Source organism: Kogia breviceps, chromosome 19 (assembly GCF_026419965.1).
Source record: "Kogia breviceps isolate mKogBre1 chromosome 19, mKogBre1 haplotype 1, whole genome shotgun sequence".
Lineage (NCBI taxonomy): Eukaryota > Metazoa > Chordata > Mammalia > Artiodactyla > Physeteridae > Kogia > Kogia breviceps.
The window spans coordinates 40,474,809-40,494,069 of NC_081328.1; the positions used below are offsets into that span (position 1 = coordinate 40,474,809).

Sequence of the window (19,261 nt, forward strand, 5' to 3'; positions counted from 1 at the left end):
TTAGAACTCTGAGCTTCCATTGCAGGGGGTACGGGTTTGATCGCTGGTAGGAAAACTAAGATCCCACAAGCTGCACAGCGTGGCCAAAAAAAAAAAAAGAGACCGGTTAAGTAAACATGTAACACCTATAGTGTGGAATACTTGGCAACTGTCAAAAAGAAACTGATAAATAAATCAAGACAGCCCATATTCATGAATAGGAAGACGATATTGTTAAGATGGTAATACACCCCAAATACAGATTCAGTGCATTCTCTATCAAAACCTCAGCTGTCTTTGAAGAAACTGATCCTAAAATTCACATAGAAATTCAGGGGACCTAGAATACCCAAAACAATCTTGAAAGTGAAATTAGAGGACTCCCACTTCCCCTATTTCAAAATTTGCTAAAAAGCTATAGTAATTAAGACAGTGTGACACTGGCCTTAAGAATGGACACATATATCAGTGGAATAGAATTGAGAGTCCAGAGTCCAGTCCTCACATTTACAGTCAACTGATTCTATCAGAATCTTCTCTACCCGGACTCCCACCACCCTTGAGTTTGGCTATTTGTCCCCAACCCCAGCCTCACCCCCAGCTCAAGCTCTTTGCTTAACCTGCAGTGCTCCCCAGCCACTCGGCACAACCAAACACTGCCCTTCCTCCAAGACCCGGCACCAGGCTTCCTCTGGGCTTCTCGTCTATCCTGGTGCATCTCCCATCACCCACCTCTGCCTGGGAAAGGCCCCTTGGCACTGAGCAGTGTAGCTCCTGCTGCTGGTGAATCTGTTCCGTGTGGTATATTTTCTCTCCTCACCAGCATGTCAATTACTGAAAGGGAGGGCCGACCGAAACTAGGAAGCCACTTGTGCTATGCACGCACAGCCAGCCCAGCCTGGTCCACACACCCAGCAGCTCCTCAAGTCCACTCCATTGAACCTGGTACTCAATCCCTGCCCAAGGCTGCCTTTCCCATCTGGGTTCCTAATGCTCTTCCCATTACCCCCTATCTAGCCACTTCTCCAACCCCTCCCCACTTGCCAGTTAAAATCCTCCCAGACTCAGCTCAAAAAAGTGCCCCCAAGGTGGAATTAAACCTCTTTTTCCCTGCCTACAGCCAACCTACTACGTCTTCCCTACACACACCTAGAGCACTTGGCCCCCGATTCTCCAACCCCATCCCACCCCCTGCTGTGAGCCCCTTGAGGAAGGGGCCTGAGGGCTGTTTATCCTTGCCCTCACTACTCCTTCACTCCCCTTTGGGACCCGGCTGCCCAGCATTAAATCTGAGTTGGTTGACTAGAATAGAAACAGGATGCACAAATGTTCCAAATCTAAGAGACATCCTGTAAATGCTCCTGTACGCACCCTCTAAGGGACAGCTCTTGGCTCTCAATGTCCCCTGACAGGTGCTGGCCCATCTCGGGATGGGGCTGCAGGAGGCGGCGAGGCGGGCACCAGGAGGCAGGCTTAGCCGGCGACGGCATCACATGATTCCCTAATCACATGATCCCTAGAAATGGGGGGTTGGGGAGAGAAAGGAAGGGAGGGAGGAGAGTGAATAGAGTCGGAAAAGCTTCACAGCCTCCCAGGTTGGCCCCGCCTTTACGTCGACGAGTAGCCAATGGGAGAGCGACAGCCCGGACACCTGGCCAATGGAAATAGAGGTGGGTGGGACAATGCACCGAAGGGGCCAAGTTGGTGAGTTGCCCGGTCGCTGCTCGCCAGGGATCGCCGACCCCGACGCAGGTAAGGAGGGTGGCTGCGTAGACCTCTTGCTTGCTCCTTACCAGGGGCCTAGCCAGGGGGAGGTGGGGGCTTCAGGCTCCTCTGTAGTTTCATCAGGGAGACAAGAAAAGACTCCCTTAGAGAAACTCCGATACACTGGAAGGGGTTTTATGGGTGGTGGGAATAAGCAGTAACTGCAGTGACCCCCATTAGAAGGGGCTTTCTCCCTCTCCAGTACCCCTGGGGCCTGCAGCCCCTTCCCCCAAAGCCGAGACTACTCCGTTCTGGAGCCGACTCCGCCCCCGTCGGCAGGTGCTGGTGGTGGTGCTGGTGGGTAGTCCCCGCGGCGGCCGGGAGCCGGCGAGGCGCCCGTCCATGGTCCCCGAGCTCGGAGCGCTGGGAACGGGGCTTGAGACCCTGGCCTCCTCAAAGACAGTAGGGTCTTGAGAGTGGTGACTGAACCCCTGGGTTGTGTCTGGCTCTCTCTCACTTCCTCTCGCGGGGGGTGGGACGAGCTAACTTCCTTCCGTCTCCCCCTGCCACTCTTTCCTGCTCTCTCGCTGCTGGGTTGGCTTCACCTTTTGGGAATCTCTCTCCTGGCACTCGGAGTTGGGGGCTGCCCCCTAGTGGAAGATGCCGGAGCTGGGGGCTTGAAGAGGCTCCTATCCTTCTCTGCAGCGGCAGTGTTGGGTGAGGAGGAGGAGAGAGGCCACCACTTGGAACCCTGCTGAGAGGACTTGGGTCCCCTCCTCCACCATCCCTGGTCCTGAGTGTGTTTGTGCGCGTGCATGCACGTATATTCGGTAGAAGCATACACTGTACTCCCGAACCTCAGGATACACAGGAAGGAGAATATATATAAATGAATCACTGGGGCGCTGAGTATGAGATGTGTACAGACAGGCACTCCTTCTGGCAGTGGGACAAGCCTGTGGAGGGTTGAGGTTGGACTCCTAAGAAGCAGGTGCGGCCAGCTGTAGATGCGTTGCAGGGTGGGGGGCTGTTGGCATCAGTGTAGAGGGTGAAAGGGGCCACAGTCCAGGACCAGTCTTCTTCAGCCTTACCTGGCCAGGAGACGGCCTCCTGGGGATGGTCTTTGAGCTGGAGAGGGGGCACTGAGGAAAAGCAGGTGAGGGAGAGAGGATGTGAGTGACTGGGTATGTGCGATTCCCTGCCATACAAAGCGTGCAGTGTCCACACACAGACTAATGGGGAACTGAGGCCCAAAGACAGGGAGCAACTTTGGGGGCTCTCATAGTCAGCGGTGGCAGTTCTAGGACTAGGACCCATGTGCAGTATCCAGGCAGCCCTGGACTTCGTGTTTCTGTCCTGGCCTGGTCCACCTGTCCAGGAAGTACTTCTGTCCCTCTTCTCAGCTTGGACCCCAGGCCTCTATCCTCCTGGGGTTTGGGGGCCCATTCCCAGGCACTATCCATGGTCCACTTGTGAAATGAACCCAGGTCCAGTATAGTCTGGAGCCATCAAAGCCTGTCATGTCTATGTCTTGAATATGACGGGGGGGCGGGGGTTACTTCACATCTCTGAGCCTCAGCTTCCTCTTTTGAAAAGTAAAGGTAATAATTTCTACTTTGGACAGTTGTTGCAAAGAAGAAAATAATGTAGAGTGTTGTCACTGGCTCCTAAGAGGCTCAACAAACATGACTGTTTTGGCCCCTCTAGGCAGAGTAACATCTCCTGGGCCCACCCCATTGAGCGAGCAGGGCTGGCTGAGCTTGGGGGAAGAGTTGTTTAGGAAGTGAAAGGCTGCTCCCTTCCAGAAACCAAGGCTTACTTCCCTCTGATGATGCAGATCGGCAGCCCGGTGGGCACACATGGTCTCCCCACATGCAGCTGGGTTTCGGCTCCAGGGCAGGGAGAGGTAGGGGGAAGGGAGGGGGGTATGATTGGGGATTCTGAAAGGGCCTGGTGGTATTGGGGGGCCCTTAGAACACAGGTGTCCCAAAGGTTGACTCAGCCTGTATATCCCCTTCCTTGGGTGGGGAAGTGACAGTCAGCGGGCAGGTGGTGGCTGGCCTCTGGGGAAGGCAGCCCAGACTCCACCGGTACCGTACTTCCTTTTTCACAACTTTCTCAACCCCTTGGTTGCCAGTGTCATCAAGTGTCCTCCCCTCCCCTTCCCCCACCAACAGGCCTTAGCAGGGTGCAGGTGTGAGCACAGCATCGGGCATCGGGAGGGGCTGGCTCGGGAAGTGGAACCCTGGCTTTTCTTCAAGGGGAGACTCCCTCCTTGCACCCCATCCCTGTCCTCTCATGGCTACTGATGCCTTCCCCACCCCTCGGAGGTGGTCCACGTCCCCACAGATCAGACCCACAAAACCCACAAATCTTCCTGACTCTCACATACCCACATCTCTACACACTCAGCCACAGAGACTCGGGTGTTAGGCCACATGTGGGGACACAGATTCACACACGAGCTCATGCCAGCATTCATGCTCATGGGTGTACCCGCGCTGGTACGTGTGTGACACCCACACAGGACACACGTAGGAAACTAAAACTCAGGCCCCGCATCCTTCTTCCTGTCTGGACAGGGTGTGGCTGGGGAGGCTCAGCTAGGCCTGGGCCTGGGGCGGGAGGAGTGACTGGGCCCAGAATCCAGGGTGGCCTGGGCTTCAGCTGGTTGCCAGATGCCTCTAGGGATTTTGCAGGTGGACCATGTGGACCCTGGTGAGCTGGGTGGCCTTAGTGACAGGGCTGGTGGCTGGAACACAGTGCCCAGACGGTCAGCTCTGCCCTGTGGCCTGCTGCCTGGACCTGAGAGGAGCTACCTACAGCTGCTGCAATCCCGTTCCGGTGAGTGCCCTTCGGCCCAGGCAAGAGCTAGCAGCCTGGGATTTCCCAAAGGTTCATCTTGGATTGGCCAGAGGAGGGGGCCGGGCTCGGGTCCTTCGGTTTATCCCCTCCTCTCGCTTCCCAGGACAAGTGGCCCACGGTGCTGAGCCAGCATCTGGGCACACCGTGCCAGACCGACGCCCATTGCTCTCCTGGCTATTCCTGCATCCTCACTGTCTCAGGGACCTCCAGCTGCTGCCCGTTCCCAGAGGTGAGGGTGCCATTAGGTCGATGGAGGGCTCGGGTCTGCGTTTACACTTTTCCTGCACTCTCCTCCCATTCCCCTCGGGGAAATGGGCCTAGCCAACGAAGGCGTCTCTGTGTCCCACAGGCCGTATCATGCGGGGATGGCCACCACTGCTGCCCCCAGGGCTTCCACTGCAGTGCTGATGGGCGGTCCTGCTTCCAAAGATCAGGTGAGCGAGATGGGCAGCACATAGAGCCTGGAGCGCCCAGGAGTGCAGCCAGCTGGGTGACCTTGATTCCTGCCCTCGTGTCCTCGTTCATGTGACATCTGTACTAAGCAGCCCCCCTGCTCTGGGGCGAGGAGGAGTCAGGAGAGAATGCAAGACTCCAGGCCCAGGGCCAAGCATTGTGTGGGTGGGGAGAGGCCAAGCTGGCCTGTTTTAAGGCCTACCCAGTCAGTGGATGCCTCTGCCCTGTGCGATATTGCTGGGGCAAGGACTGGCTTGGGGGAGAGTGGTTTAGGAAAGCCTGGGGGAGCCCTGAGCCCTAGTGCCAGCCCCCGAATCCTCCTGTAGCTGGGCCTGCAGGCCCTGGTGCCAGCAGCTCCTTAAGTGGTGGCAGGAATGACCTTCACTGACTGGGTGGAATCCTGGGTCATTCCGTCCACAGATACCAAGCCCTTGGGTGCCGTCCGGTGCCCCGACAGACAGTTCGAATGCCCCAACTCCTCCACATGCTGCACTATGCCTGATGGCTCGTGGGGATGCTGCCCCATGCCCCAGGTACAAGTTTGGGAAGATGGGGGGAGGGAGGAGGGCAGTGGGGGCAGAGGAAGGGCTGGAGGAGCAAAGACATAGGCAGGGCCATCTCTCCTCAGGCTTCTTGCTGTGAAGACAAGGTGCACTGCTGCCCTCATGGCACCTCCTGTGACCTGGCTCATGGCCTCTGCCTCACGGCCACAGGCACCCACCCCCTGGCAAAGAAGATCCCTGCCCAAAAGACTAAAAGGCCAGGTAAGGCGGTGGGAGAGTGTCGGGGTGTGAGCTGGGAGTGAGGAGAGGCCTCATCTAACTCCTAGCTGGGGAGACATTCCCCTCCACCCTGGCTGCCCTGCGCCTTCCTCTCTCCTTCCAGTGGTCTTGTGCCCGGACGCACAGTCCCGGTGCCCTGATGGTTCTACCTGCTGCGAGCTGCCCAGTGGAAAGTATGGCTGCTGCCCGATGCCCAGTGTGAGTGACGGGCTGTAGCCAGTCGGGCTGTGCGTCCACAGCCATCTGGCCTGGACACCTACCCAACAGGCAGGGACTCCAGGGGGTGGGGCTGGCTGGCTGGTGGCTGGCTGGGAGCCTGGCTGCTCAGGACTCATGCCACCCCCTAGTGGGGGATTGGGGCAGTGCCAGCTGTTGGCCTGGCTGCTCCCTGAGCTCTAGGGAGACTGGAAATCCCAAAGACCACTTCGCCCTCACCCAGGCCATCTGCTGCTCCGACCACCTGCACTGCTGCCCCCAGGACACTGTGTGTGACCTGATCCAGAGTAAGTGCCTCTCCAAGGAGAATGCCACGGACCTCCTCACCAAGCTGCCTGCATACACAGGTACCGGGGGAGGCCACAGATGCCGCCGTGCCACCTGCACCGTGAGGAGTGAGCAGAAATGGGGCTGGGGACTGATGGCCGCATGGAGGGGCCAGGGCGGGGACAGCCCCCTTTCGTCCACATCCTAAGGCCTCGCCTTAGGATCACTGCCAGGATTGGCCTGAGTGGTACCCTCCATCCTCCACATCCAGTTCTAGCTGTGGAACTGACAAAGGGAGGGCACCCCCGAGGGTTCCCAGCGCCACTGCTGACCCATCCTCCTTGTCTGCCTCACAGTGCAGGAGGTGAAGTGTGACATGGAGGTGAGCTGCCCCGACGACTACACCTGCTGCCGCCTGCTGTCCGGGGCCTGGGGCTGCTGCCCTTTTGCCCAGGTACCGAGGAGTGGTGAGTGGCCTGGGCTGAGCGGAGGGTGGCAGCCAGCTAGGCCCCCCAGGCCCACCGTCCCCTCTCCCTCCGCCCTAGGCTGTGTGCTGTGAGGACCACGTGCACTGCTGCCCGGCCGGGTTTAGGTGTGACACAGAGAAGGGTACCTGTGAACAGGGGGCCCGCCGGGTGCCCTGGATGAGGAAGGCCCCAGCCCACGTCAGCCTGCTGGACCCCCGAGCCGTGGAGAATGATGTCCCTTGTGATAACGTCACCAGATGTCCCTCCTCCCATACCTGTTGTCGACTCAAGTCTGGGGAGTGGGGCTGCTGTCCTGTCCCAGAGGTGCATGGAAAGGGGGAGAGTATTGGGGGGAGGGACGGTGTCTTGGCCTGAGCACGTAGCCAGGCTCCTGTTGCCTTGCTCTTCTGCCCTCTGCCCGGCCCACGGGTGGCACCAGCTCAGTCAGAGCCATTCCCCGCTGGAGGAGCTGTGAGCAGGAGAGGCAGATGGAGGCAGGGGGCTCAGCGCTCCGTCCCGTAGTAGCTTCCTAGACCACCCTTTTCTGCCACCTCCCCAGGCTGTCTGCTGCTCAGACCACCAGCACTGCTGCCCCCAGGGCTACATGTGTGTGGCCGGGGGGCAGTGTAAGAGGGGGAACAAGGTGGTGACCGGACTGGACAAGTTGCCTGCCCGCCAGGCTTCCCTGTCCCACTCCAGAGACATGGGCTGTGACCAGCACACCAGCTGCCCGGTGGGGCAGACCTGCTGCCCGAGCCTGAGCGGGGGCTGGGCCTGCTGCCAGTTGCCACACGTGAGTGCCCACCTGCCTGCTTCCGGACAGGACAGGGGAGTCCAGTCCCGGGTGGGGGGACGTTAGGTGGTCGAGAATGTGATGCTCCTTTGTCCCCCCAGGCCGTGTGCTGTGAGGACCGCCAGCACTGCTGCCCGGCCGGGTACACCTGCAACGTGAAGGCCCGATCCTGCGAGAAGGAGGTGGACTCTGCCCGCCCTGCTGCCCACCTGGACCGCGGCCGGCACGTGGATGTGGGGAACGTGGACTGTGGGAAGGGGCACTTCTGCCACGATAACCAAACCTGCTGCCAAGACAGCCGAGGGGGCTGGGCCTGCTGTCCCTACCGCCAGGTCAGTGCCACCCCCCACCCTGGGGCCGGGTGTGGGCCTGGGCTGGGTCCTGCCACCCGCAACTCTTGCCCCCCACTCCCACCATCCAGGGCACGTGTTGTGCGGACAGGCGTCACTGCTGTCCCTCTGGCTTCCGCTGTGGGGCCAAGGGCACCAAGTGTTTGCTCCGGGGATCCCTGCGCTGGGACGGTCCTCAGAGGGACCCGGCCCCGAGGCAGCTGCTGTGAGGAGGGACTGAGGACTGAAGACACTCCGTGGCCCTCAGGACCCTGCTCAGAGGGTGCCCACTGCTCAGGCCTCCTCAGCACCTCTCCGCCACCACAGTCGCCCAGACCCCATTTCTGAGTACCCTTGTCACCCTGGGAGGCGGGGCCTCAGTCTAAGGCCCTCCCTATCCCAACGAGGGCTGTGGCAAAAGCCACGTTTCCAGCTGCCATCCCCTCCCCCCATTTCCGTGGACCCTGTGGTCAGGTGCTGTTCCCTATTCACAGGTGTGCATGTGTGTGTGTGTGTGTGTGTGTGTGTGTGTGTGCGCGCGCGCGTGCGTGCACTGCAGTAAAGTTTGTACACTTTCTTAACAGTGTCTGATTTGGCCACCCTGCCTGCCCTCCCCAGGGGGCCCCGGAGCCAGGGCCCCTATCCAGTGTCCACATTCCCCCCACCTCAATGAAAGACACACAGGAGTTTACCTCACCAGTTTTATATTTGCTGTTGCCCACAGCGATCCCATCACATTATCCCCTAGTCCCCAGAGCCGCCCCAGCCTCCAGCCCTGTGACATCGTAGCCCAGAGGTGGGCTAGTAGGCAAGCAGCACCCCCTCCCCTCCCAGGGGTCCACTAGAACGCCCCTCCCTTCCCAGCCCTCACACTAGCAGCTGAGGCCCAGGTGCCCCTCCTGCTTTCCCACGATAGAGCTTTCTATGTACAGCCACGTTTATACAGGCACTGCTTCCCCCCCTCCCCCAGCCCTCCTCCCCAGCACCTCCCATCGGGGGTCTGGACCCCTCCCACCTCCCTCTCGGAGGCAGCCACGGGTCCCTCCCAAGACATTACCCAGCACATACCACCGGACAGCTCCGCAGGCCCCCGGGCATCTTTCCAGGCTAGGGCTGGGGGCTAAGGGCGAGGGCCCCCGCGGCCCCCGGGAGCACGCACCCTGGGGGCGGGTCCGGGCGGAGGGGGCGGGGGCCGGCCCGGAGGCGGAGCCTGGCCGGGTGCTACTTGACGTTGAACACCATGAGCGGCCGCTCCTCCCGCCGCTGCCACGGGCTCTTCTTGTCGCCCGCCTCGTCGCCCACTTCCGCCCCCAGCTCGTCCTCCGGGCTGGTAAGCGAGTCGCGCCGCAACTCGCTGGCGCTGCTGCGGGAACTGTCCCCGCGGCTGCGGCCCCGCCCCCGGGGTACCGTGGCCGCCCGGCCCTCGGGCGCCGCCACCTCGTCCAGCAGCGGTGTCAGCGAGTTGTCCTCCGGGGAGCAGAGGCCCGTGCGGCTCTCGCTGCTGCTCGGCTCTGTGTCCTCGCTGAGCGCCAGGCGCGGGGGCGCGGGCGGCGGCGGCGGCGGCGGCGGGGCGGCAGCAGCGGTGCGTTCCCGCTCCTCCCGCAGGGGCCGCCGGCGCGGCGGCCGCGCCTCGTGCACGTCGACGCCCGAGTCCAGGCTGGCATCGGTGCTGCGGCCGCCGCCGCCCGCCTGCAGGTCGATGTACGAGTGGCGCACTTGCGAGTTGGACCGCCCGTCGAGGGACACGAACCAGGCGCGCGGGTGAGGCTTCACGCCCAGTTCGAGCAGCTTCTTCTCGGTCAGCGCCTGCAGCTCCCCGTTGAGCTGCGCCATGGTCGACTCGTTGAACAGCACCGGGATGGTGACCGAGCCGCTGACCGGTGCCGAGCGCCCACTCCCCCAGCCCTCGCCGCCGCCACCCCCGCCGCCCTCGCCCCCCGCGCCCGAGTGGCCCGGCATCAGCGGGCGCTGCGGGTCGGGCTGGGGAAAAGGGCGCGACGGGCCGGGGGCCGCGCCCTCGGGCGGGGCCGGCTCTTCGCCTGCCCCCGTTGCGCCCGCCTCGCCGCCGAGGCGTACGTAGTGCGCAGGGATCACCAAGGTGGGCATGACGTTGCGGTAGACGCTGTCCTTAAGGTGGTCGATGGAGCCGCAGAAGATGAGCTGCCCCGCCTGGCTGAGCGACGGCGGTCGCGCCAGCTGGTCCACCGACTGAGACAGCAGGAAGTCGGGGGTCTTGCTCTCGGCCGCCCCCTTGTGGCCCAGGTAGTGCTCGAAGGGCGGTGGCGGCGAGGGCGGCTCCTGCAGGAAGGCCGCGGTCCCCGGGGGCCCCCGCCGGTACTCCTCCAGGCCTGGCTCCAGCCCGCCAGGACCCTCGACGGAGCGGGCGCCCTTGAGCCCGGCGCCCTCGCCCCCGCGGGCACCCGCAGGCTCGGCGGCTGGACGGCCGGCGGAGCGCGGCTTGGCACGGAAGAAGTCGTCCCGGGAGGCGGCCAAGTCACGGGAGCTGGAGAAGGCCGAGTGGAGGGGGCCTGGAGGCGGAGCCTCGGGATCCCCCGACGGGGCTGGCTCCAGGGGTCCCCCACAGATGAGGTGCAGCTGGGACATAGAGGTGGCCTGGTCTCGTTTGTTACCGTCAGAGGGCCCGGAGAGCTGCAGCTTGCGGTGTTGTTGCCTCGGCTTCAGGCAGCGCCTCCTGGAGACAGGGGGCAGAGCGGGACCGTCAGGAAAGGGTGGAGGCCAGAGCAGCTCCCTAAACCCGCAGTTGGAAGATGGGGGATGGATATAGTTGGAGGGGTGGGGACAGTGCCTGGGACTCAAAAGAGAGGTTGGGGAGCCCAGATGGGTCCTGGGAGGAGGTGTGCGGAAAGAGATTGAGAGTCTGTGGGAGGAGCAGCCAGCAGCTGTGCCCATTTGGGCCTCCCTCGGCGTAAACTGCACTCTTTGGGACGTAGCAGGTGCAGTGAGAGCCGGGGAGAAGCACCTAAGCCAATCAGGAGCAAGTGTGGCCTGAGGACCGCTGAAAGTGAGGGCTGGGTGGTAGGAGCAGCTGCAGAATATCCCTGGAGTGGCCTGGCCTGCAGCTCCTGCCTCCTCTCCCCGAAGTCCTTTGGTCTTTGCATGTGCATATGCAGTGCTTTCCTGTCAGCGTCTTGAGGATCGAAGTTGTGTTTTATGCATCTTTGGGGCCTCGAGCACCCAGCACAAGACCAGGCATGGAGCAGGCCTCAGTCAGTGCCTGGGATGAGAGGCGGCTGGGGGATTGGGAAGCAGTCGGAGGGGATGCGGGGCACTCACCGGCAGTAGTAGATGAGCAGACACAGCAGAATGAGCACCAGCAGGGCCAGGGCTGCCAGGATGGTGAGCAGGAAGATGGTGTGGTAGGTGCCGATGTCCTGGATGCCCGACGTGATGGTGGCCAGCCCTGTGCGGGGCAAGAGCTTAGCACTCCCAGGTGTGGATGTCCCTCCTGCCGTTCAGAAGGAGTCCGCTCTCCCAGCCTCCCTTTCTAACACCCCCTGTCCCTGCTGTCCCCCCACTCTCACCAGCCGTGGGGGAGGCCATGGCAGCCGCCCAGTACCCCAGCTGAGGGGAGATGAAGGTCCAGTAGAGCTGCCGGCCTTCCTTCCGGATCACACCAGTGCCATTGCGTACCCACAACCCTGGGAGAGGCAAGGGTTTCATCAAACTCAGTGTCCCCCCAACTTAAGTCCCACTTTCTTTCCCCAGACTCTAGCACCTGCACCCCCTTGAGGCACTCACCACTCTTGGGGTCGAACCTCCAGGCTGGAATGCTGGTGCCCACGGTGAGGGCACGAGGCTCCGAGGGCACAGGCAGGGACAGGTGAATGGGGCCTGAGAGCGGCACCTCTGTCCCATTACCTGCCAGCAGGTGCACGCTCACAGCAGCCACGGGCATCAGCTCCAGCCAGGAGCCATTGCCTGCAGGAAGGGGACACAAGGGATGAGGGCTAAATCCTGGTGGGGGGAACATCCCTTCCACGGCTGGCACCCAGCGTACCTGAGCTGGAGGCCTCCGTGCCCAGGAAGGCAGGGAAAGCCCACATTTCATGCTGGGTGCTGGCAGGTGTGAGCGAGGCCCAGAGCTGGCTGTAGGTAGAGCTGACAGGTAGGCGGGCCGCCCGGCGCTGGAACTGCACCCAGGGCTGGGAGCGGGCACCTGGATGGAAAGAGGGGCTGCAGTGGCCTGGCCAGGGACAAGGGTCCCCAGGGACCAGAGCAGAAAGCAAGTATCTAAAGAGAAGCGGAGCCAATGGGTTAGGCCACTTGGGAAGGCTAGGAAGGGTGGTGACTGGGGAGGCTTAGAATGATAACCTAGAAGGGACGTGGACCTGTAATCTCTGGTCCTGGCTGTGTGACCCCCAAGCAAGTTACTTGCTCTCTCAGAAACACTCTTTCCATGTTAATTTATAAAATGACGAGGTTCAGGTCCTCAAACAATTATTATTGCCTACTGTGTGGCAGACACTGTGTTAGGTGCTGAGGATACAAAGAGGAGTACGATGCAATTTACAACCCCCTGCCTTCAAGTTCACAGTCTAGTGCGTCATTGTTCATTATAGTACCCATTAGAACTTCCTGCTATGGGTGGAAATGTTCTGTGTCCTGCTGCCTGTAACAGTACCCACTAGACGCATAGGGCTGTTAAGCACTTGACACGTAGCTAGTGCGACTGGGGAACTGCATTTATTTTTAATTCTAAAAAGTTTAATGAATTTTTAATTTATTCAAATGTAAATAGCCACATGTGGCTACTGCATTTGACAAGTTAGGTGTGTGTGTGTGTGTGTGTGTGTGTGTGTGTGTGTGGCTTGGAGCAGAGGGGATGTATAAACAGTATTCCAATATAATATGGTAATAGCTAACATTTATTAAGCCTTAAGATATGCTGGCACTGTTCTAAGCAGATTACTTACATTAACCCCTGAAATTAGCACAACAGCCCCTGAGGTAGGTGCCTTTATTATCAGCCCCATTTTATAGATGCAGAAGTGGAGGCGGGAGAAGTTCAGTAACTTGCCCAAGGTGACTGAAGCCCAGGCAGTCTGGTGCCAGGGCCCCTCCTCTCACCCACCGTTCCATCCTGCCTCGCTGGTAGAATAGCAGGGTGCAAGGGGAGCTTGGCCTGCCCAGCTCGGGAACGCCCTGTGGAGCCCTGCAGTGTGAGTAAGACTCAGCCAGTTAAGAAAGTGGAAAGGGACTTCCAGGAGGACTGACAGGAGAAAGGCCCAGGGGCACGAGGCGGCTTGCTGGTCGGGGCACTGCAGGTGACTGTGCCAGGCCCTGGAGGGCACTGCCAGCTTTGTGAAAGAGTCTAGGCTTTCTACCAAAAGCAGTGGGAGCTGTGGGAGGGTTTAAGCTAGGGTTCGTTTGGCATTTTAGAAACCTCCAAAGACATCTTAGAAGCCTCTGGTTCAGGATCAGAGAGAGGGAGAGGAGCAAACCAGAAAAGTAATTGGAGACAAGGGCTCAAGATAAGCATATAAATTGGGGAGGGGGGGCTCTCCCTCCAGAACCCACGGTGGCTCCCTAGTACTAGCCAGATGGAACTTACCCTCTACCTGGCTTCATCAACCAGTCTACACCACGCCCCCATCCTGCATAGCCAGACCAGAGCATCTCCTGCGCCCTCACGGGCCCCTTCTGCCCCTGCATCTTGATTGCTCTCCAGTGAAGGTGCCTTTGCTCCCCCTCCAACTGCCGAGCCCCCGCGTCCCACAGCTCCCTTCGCCAAATCCTCTCACCCTGCTATTCTCCCACGTGAGGGTCCTCTCAGTATCGAAAGCAGCTGCCCTCCACTCCCCTGCCCTACCTGATCTGTAATTATCTCAGCGTTTGCAATGCTCTGTCTGTCTTCCTACCCGTCGGGAACTCCACCAGGTGGGGAGCCGGTCTGCTCTTCCTTACCGTTATTCCCCAGCACCGGAGACAATGCCTGGCACAGCACAGGTGCTGCAGGAAGTATTGGTTGGGTGAGACCGAAAGCCTGGTGGGTGGACAAAGGCCACTGTGGGATTGCTCCAGGCCTTGCACTTGATAGGTGTTCTATGCCTGTGGAATGACCCTGGCTTCTGACATAGCCAGGCACCCAGTAGGTGCACAAGAAATACGTGTGGATCCACTGAAGATAGGTGGCAGGAAATGGGAATTCTAATGGTAGGAGTAGAGGGAGAATAGAAACCACGAGAAGCCCCAGTAACAATAAACATTTATTGACCACCTTCTGTGAAGTGTTTCACATGCTTGATGATATTTAATCCTTACCTAAATTTGATGTAGATACTATCAATTGTTCACATCTTACAGACGAACAAACTAAGGCTCAGAGAGGTTAAGTGATTTGCCCAAGGGCACCCAGCTAACATGTGGCAGGTGAAGTTCTCTATACCCAGTCAGGGAGAGGGAAGAGGAGCTGGTGTGGGCGGAGGGGTGGGGTAGTGGAGAGTGGGGAGTCTTACCGGGAGAGCCCAAGAGGATGTGCACCAGGTCCTCATAGAGGATGAGGGTGGCCGGCCGCTCAGGCAGCAGGTAGAGGCTGACTGACGCGTACACTGCAGGAGGGATGGCCTGTCAGCTCCAGAGAAAGCCCCCCCTCCCCTAGGCTGGCACTCCCACCATCTGAATCCCAGTGACTTCATCCTCCCTCAGCCCCCTGTGCATACCCCAGCCCAGGCAGCAGCTGCTGGAAAGCCTGCCCTCTCCGCCCCCAAGGACTATTTTGGGAAGGGGCTGATGGGGTCAGCTGCTCCCCACACCCTCCAGCTGCCCCTGCACTCACAGGGCAGCTTGTCAACACGCCAGGGCACAGAGTTGGTGAGGAAGCCAGGGCGGGCAGCGGTGACCAGCACCCAGGTGCCCAAGCGGTAGCTGAGGGGCAGTGTGGCCGCGCCCTCCGCGTCTGTGGTGCTGGCGGCCAGCAGCATCCGGTTCCCAAATACATCCACTGAAGCCCGGGCCAAGGGCACAAGCTCCCCGCTCACGTACACCTGCACCTTGATCAGAATCTCTGTGGGCAAGATGGGGTGAGGGGAGGGAGGAGGAGGGAGGAGGCATGAGAGAACTGGGGGGAGCCTCAAGATCAGAGGAGGGGGCTGTGGGTTGGGCGTGGCTTTGGGGCCCAGGCTAGATAAGGTATTATAAGAGCCAGCATTTATAGAGCCCTCATTTAAACCTCATATCAGCCTGTGAGGTAGGTGGTACTATTAGCATATTTCATCAAGTCTGACACATGCATATTTTGACATTTTAACACTTCTGGACTCAGGCTACACCTATGATCGATAATGTCATAATCATAATCGGCAGCATTTTTTTTCCTCTTTTACTGGCACATGAAATAAATGATGGTGTATCTTACAGTCAGTGATGTATTAGACTCGATGTCTTACCCCATTTTATAGATATGGAAACTGAGGCTCAAAGAGTTTAGATACTTGCAGTACAGTAAAGTGGGAGATCTGGGATCCAAAACTGGGAGTCTGTCTCTAGACCCAAATTCTTAACCACTGGACCCTATGGGGCTGGTATCAGGGAGAGGAGAGGGAAGGAGGGCTGAGAAAGGATGAATAACCGGAGAACCAGGGATCTGCAAGTGGAGAGGAGAGTGGTCAAGGTTCAGCCATTTGGAAGGGAGGAAGGGGGGTTGGGTCAGAGTTTGGGTTCTCAAGAAAAAACTGAGAAGGGGACCCCAGCAGGTTGGCCATTCCCATCATTCATCCTCTGCCCAGAATCCTTTGCACATGCCTGCTTCCCTTCAGATTTAGGGACTCACACAACCCCTAAAGCCAAACAAGTACCTCCTGACCCCTCCCCCTCACATGGACTGCCAGCCCCCTCCCGGCTGGTCAGCTACAGTCAGTCACCATGGCAACGCCCTCATTCCTCCCAGGAGATGGGCAGGGAGCTGGGGCCCTGGCAAGGGGAAGGAGATCTGGGGGGGCGACCCAGGCCCAAGGGTAACCAGTGTGGAGGAGGCTGGGAAGGGAAGTCCAAGTCTTTCTTTCCAGCCACCCCTACCCCTGGCCTCAAGATGGTCTGGCCAGGATGGCCTGCAGGTGTCCTGAGCTCAGATGAGATGACAGGGGAGGGACCAGCTTTGAGTTGTTCTCATGGATTCTGCAGGCAGCCTCTCTGATCCACAGCACCATCTACCTCTTCCCACTAAGCACAGCCCCTCCTCAAGAAGGTGACTCACCCCTACCTTGCTGCCAATAATGGGAGTGGGTGTCATGCCTGGAAAGGTACAGAGGCCTCAGTGTGGGGCCCAGGAGGGAGGTGGGGAGTGGGCTGGGTGCTAGACACAAACCTAGGAGAGGCCAGGTACAGAAGAAAGACCCCGGAGCCAGAGGGCAGCAGGGCACGTGGAGGTCACGGGGCCTCACGGGTGGAGCCTGACATTCAACAGCGACAGGTGTCTCGTCTCAGGCTTTCAACCAACCCCAGGGCCAGCACCACGCCTGCCCTTGGCATCCCATCCAGCTGTTCGCCTGAGCCCACCTCCCTCTCGCTTCCCAGGCCAGAGCCCAACTCTGGGGGAGGCTGCACACACTCCAACCTTTCCCGCTTTCTGGCTCTCCGGGGAACTGAGAGCCTCCCCGCACCGCCCCCCCACTGTCCCGGCCACCCAGCAGGAATTTTGAGAAGTTAGAGGGGCCTGCAGACTCCCCACTCCTACCCCAGGCTAGGAGCAGCTGGATAGAGCAGCTGGGAAGAGGGGACCCAGGAGTCTGGAATATGGTCATTTGAAGGAATGCCTTGGGTTCAAGGGCCAGAGCATTAGAAAAGAGGAGGGGGCTTAGGGAATAACACAGGGGTGGGCAGGTAAGGCCTGAGGAGGCATCAGTACCAAGCTGGGGAGGGGGTGGGCAAGTGCCCTTCCCCCTTCCCCTCAACTTGGGCCCCCAGCTAGTAGCCTGGGAGAACCCCCTCTCCTGGCTCTATTCCAGCCAATTCCCTGGGCCACCTCCCCTGAGGTGCAGGTCTTGAGGGAGAGGTTTCCTGAAAAAATAGGGCCCCTTCCTACCCATGAAAGCCTCCTCTCCTGCAGAGAGCAGGGAAGACTGAAGTGGAGGAGATCCTTCCCCATTCCTCAAAGCCTGACATTCCATACAGGATCCGCCTGTCCAGGCTTCAGCCCTGCCTCATTCCAGGAGGAAATCCGACCCCCTCCCTTCATCCGGACCCCACTTCCCTCATCCAAACCCCCCCCCCCCGGCTTTTCCTGTCAGCTCCTTGGTGGAAAGGCGAAGAGTGGAGAGCACCATTTCAGGCAGGGATGGGGCTAAGAGGCAGGAGTGGGGAGAACGGTGGCTGGGGTGCGTGCCCAGGGGCTGGGAGGCGGGCGCGGGCTGGAGTGGGTGGAGGACCCTGAGAACCCAGGCGTCGGCAGGGAGTCACGGTCCGGTTCTCCCGCCTCTCCCGCTGCAGGAGCCCGCCCCGCTCCCACCTCACACACCCACCTGGGCCCGTGAGGCGCTGGGAGGGTCTCCTCCACTGCGATGGAGAGGTGAGATGAGGAGGGGGTGACCTGGGGGGGGGGCGCTACGGACAGGAGTGGCTGGAGGCCTGCTGGACGGGGACCCAGGCACCTGCCCTCCCAGCCGACACTGTCCATGGCCAGTTAGCCAGCTCAGCATGGCTCCGCCACCACAGCCCTGCCATGCGCCTTGGGCTGGGAATCACAACGTACCTCTTTTTCCAGACAGCCCCCCAACTGCAGCCCCTCCTCCGTCATGGGCCCATCAGCGTTTCTTTGGTGCATCCCAAATTCTGAACCTGGGGGGCCGTCTGGGGGCTGTCAGACTCCGGGGCGAAGAACCCCCATTCGAGCAGCTAATCCGCCCACCGCCTCACCCACTCCCCCTCTCCCCTCCCCCCTTCAAACCCAGCTCTAGGCGCCCAGCCCCCGTCCGGGCCCAGGGTGGCAGCCGCTGCCTGGGCTCCCACCCAGCCGGGTCGGGAGCGAGGAACCCGCTGGGGGCTGCAGAGCGGGCGGCCGCCCCAGCCCGCCCCTGGGCGGGTGTCTTCGATAGACAATGGCTCAGGCAGCAGCGCCTCGCGGACCAGGAGGGAGAAAAACAAGGAGGGAGGGGGCGACGGCGCGGAGCCTGGGGACCCCCGCCCTCCCCATTGTGTCTCCCCGAGACCCCCGCCCGGCGGTCTCCCTCTCCCTCCCTCCTCTCCCCCGTGAGCGAGGACCCCAGGTCGCCTAGCTCCCCCCACCCAAATCCAGGGAATAGAACACCCCCCAATTCACAAGCGCCGCGAAGAGGGGGCTGGCGGGCGGGGGCCCGATCGCAGGGGTGGGGGGCGCAGGCCCCCGATCACTGCCCCTCCCGGCCGACACTCACCCTGCGGGCTGGGGGACTCCGGCGGCGACTTGCCGGGAGCCCGGGAGGCGCCGCCGAGCAGCAGCCCCAGCAGCGGCAGCAGCCGCGCGAGGACGCTGGGGCCACTCGGCGGCGGCATCGCGGGGCTCGGCCCGGCCCTAACGGCCCATGGCTCCCGCCCGGCCCCGCTCGGCCGGCCCCGCTCAGCCCCAGCTCTGCGCCGCGCCGCGCCGCTCGGGCTCCCGCTCGGTTTCCAGCTCTGGCTGCGGCGGCCGCTCAGTGCGATTGTCTCCGCCAGGAGCCGCCGCCAGCGCCCCCTGCAGGCGGCGCCCCACCACGCGGGCCTCCGGGCACCGCCCCCTCGCTGCCCACAGCCCACCCCGCAGCCCCCGCCGCGCGCCCAGACCCCCAGCTGCTAGGGAGTGTAGCGAATACGGTCCAATCACAGGGGTTCTCAGAGTTCCTGAGCCCCGGAAATTTGTTGCAGAATTTTGAGAGGGAGAATGACTGTTGCTTACAACACAAAGAGTTGGTCGTAAGTGTCTCCCCAAACTGTAAGAACTGCCCAGTTCTCTCCGCACAAACACCTGCTCAATGTTGGGGAGGTAGGGCGCAGCCCCCTTGGGAATCACCCAGTCTGGGCTCTCGTCTAGCTTCTGCCTCTTCTTGAGCCATAAGCTAGTTACTTAACCTTCTGTTCCACAGCCTTCCTTTAAAATGAGAGTTGTAATAATCTCTACCTCGTGGGGTTATTGTACCAATTAAAAGAGATAATGACGTAAAGGGTCTAGCATGTGCTTGACTGGAGCAGGGGCATAATAAATGATGCTATTGTTGCCCAGCGTGAGGTGGGGGCTCACCACGGCCCAGGTAATAGCAGATCCATTGCTGGGCAAACATAATGCTTGGAACCCCACGTTTGAATTCCACACTGGACGCCTTCCCGGGCGCCAGCCAAGCGCTCTTTCTTTCCAGTTTCTGGTTGTCCTCATCATTCAACTTCTGGGTGGTCAAACCCTCATCTAATCTGGTTATCCCTCTCCTGGTTCTCTCTGGCTTG

General features: G+C 60.4%; 2 protein-coding genes across 2 annotated transcripts; one reads left to right on the top strand and one right to left on the bottom strand.

The window, feature by feature from the left end:
- Nucleotides 1-1,499: 1,499 nt before the first annotated feature.
- On the top strand, nt 1,500-8,432 carry GRN (granulin precursor). Its single transcript, XM_059047287.2, has 13 exons — nt 1,500-1,731; nt 4,383-4,527; nt 4,652-4,777; nt 4,898-4,982; nt 5,422-5,534; nt 5,630-5,765; nt 5,887-5,981; nt 6,223-6,346; nt 6,623-6,720; nt 6,812-7,057; nt 7,293-7,526; nt 7,628-7,858; nt 7,948-8,432. The coding sequence occupies exons 2-13, from the start codon at nt 4,390-4,392 to the stop codon at nt 8,083-8,085; spliced, it is 1,764 nt and encodes a 587-aa protein (XP_058903270.1). The 5' UTR covers nt 1,500-1,731; nt 4,383-4,389; the 3' UTR covers nt 8,086-8,432.
- A 404-nt stretch (nt 8,433-8,836) lies between these two features.
- FAM171A2 (family with sequence similarity 171 member A2) lies at nt 8,837-18,473 on the bottom strand. Its single transcript, XM_059047061.2, has 8 exons — nt 18,223-18,473; nt 14,652-14,879; nt 14,332-14,424; nt 11,874-12,032; nt 11,615-11,794; nt 11,398-11,514; nt 11,150-11,276; nt 8,837-10,547 (listed from the first exon to the last, which is right to left on the bottom strand). Exons 1-8 carry the CDS (start codon nt 18,338-18,340, stop codon nt 9,077-9,079), a joined length of 2,493 nt encoding a protein of 830 aa, XP_058903044.1. The 5' UTR covers nt 18,341-18,473; the 3' UTR covers nt 8,837-9,076.
- Nucleotides 18,474-19,261: the final 788 nt, after the last annotated feature.

Excerpts from the sequence above, each read along its gene's own strand:
- FAM171A2 (XM_059047061.2), bottom strand. The coding sequence starts at position 18,340 with ATGCCGCCGCCGAGTGGCCCCAGCGTCCTCGCGCGGCTGCTGCCGCTG. Across the intron at positions 14,425-14,651 it reads GCGTGTTGACAAGCTGCCCT|TGTACGCGTCAGTCAGCCTC; the intron begins GTGAGTGCAGGG and ends TCCCTCCTGCAG. Across the intron at positions 12,033-14,331 it reads CATCCTCTTGGGCTCTCCCG|GTGCCCGCTCCCAGCCCTGG; the intron begins GTAAGACTCCCC and ends CTTTCCATCCAG.
- GRN (XM_059047287.2), top strand. The coding sequence starts at position 4,390 with ATGTGGACCCTGGTGAGCTGGGTGGCCTTAGTGACAGGGCTGGTGGCT. Across the intron at positions 4,528-4,651 it reads GCTGCTGCAATCCCGTTCCG|GACAAGTGGCCCACGGTGCT; the intron begins GTGAGTGCCCTT and ends CTCGCTTCCCAG. Across the intron at positions 5,766-5,886 it reads CCAAAAGACTAAAAGGCCAG|TGGTCTTGTGCCCGGACGCA; the intron begins GTAAGGCGGTGG and ends CTCTCCTTCCAG.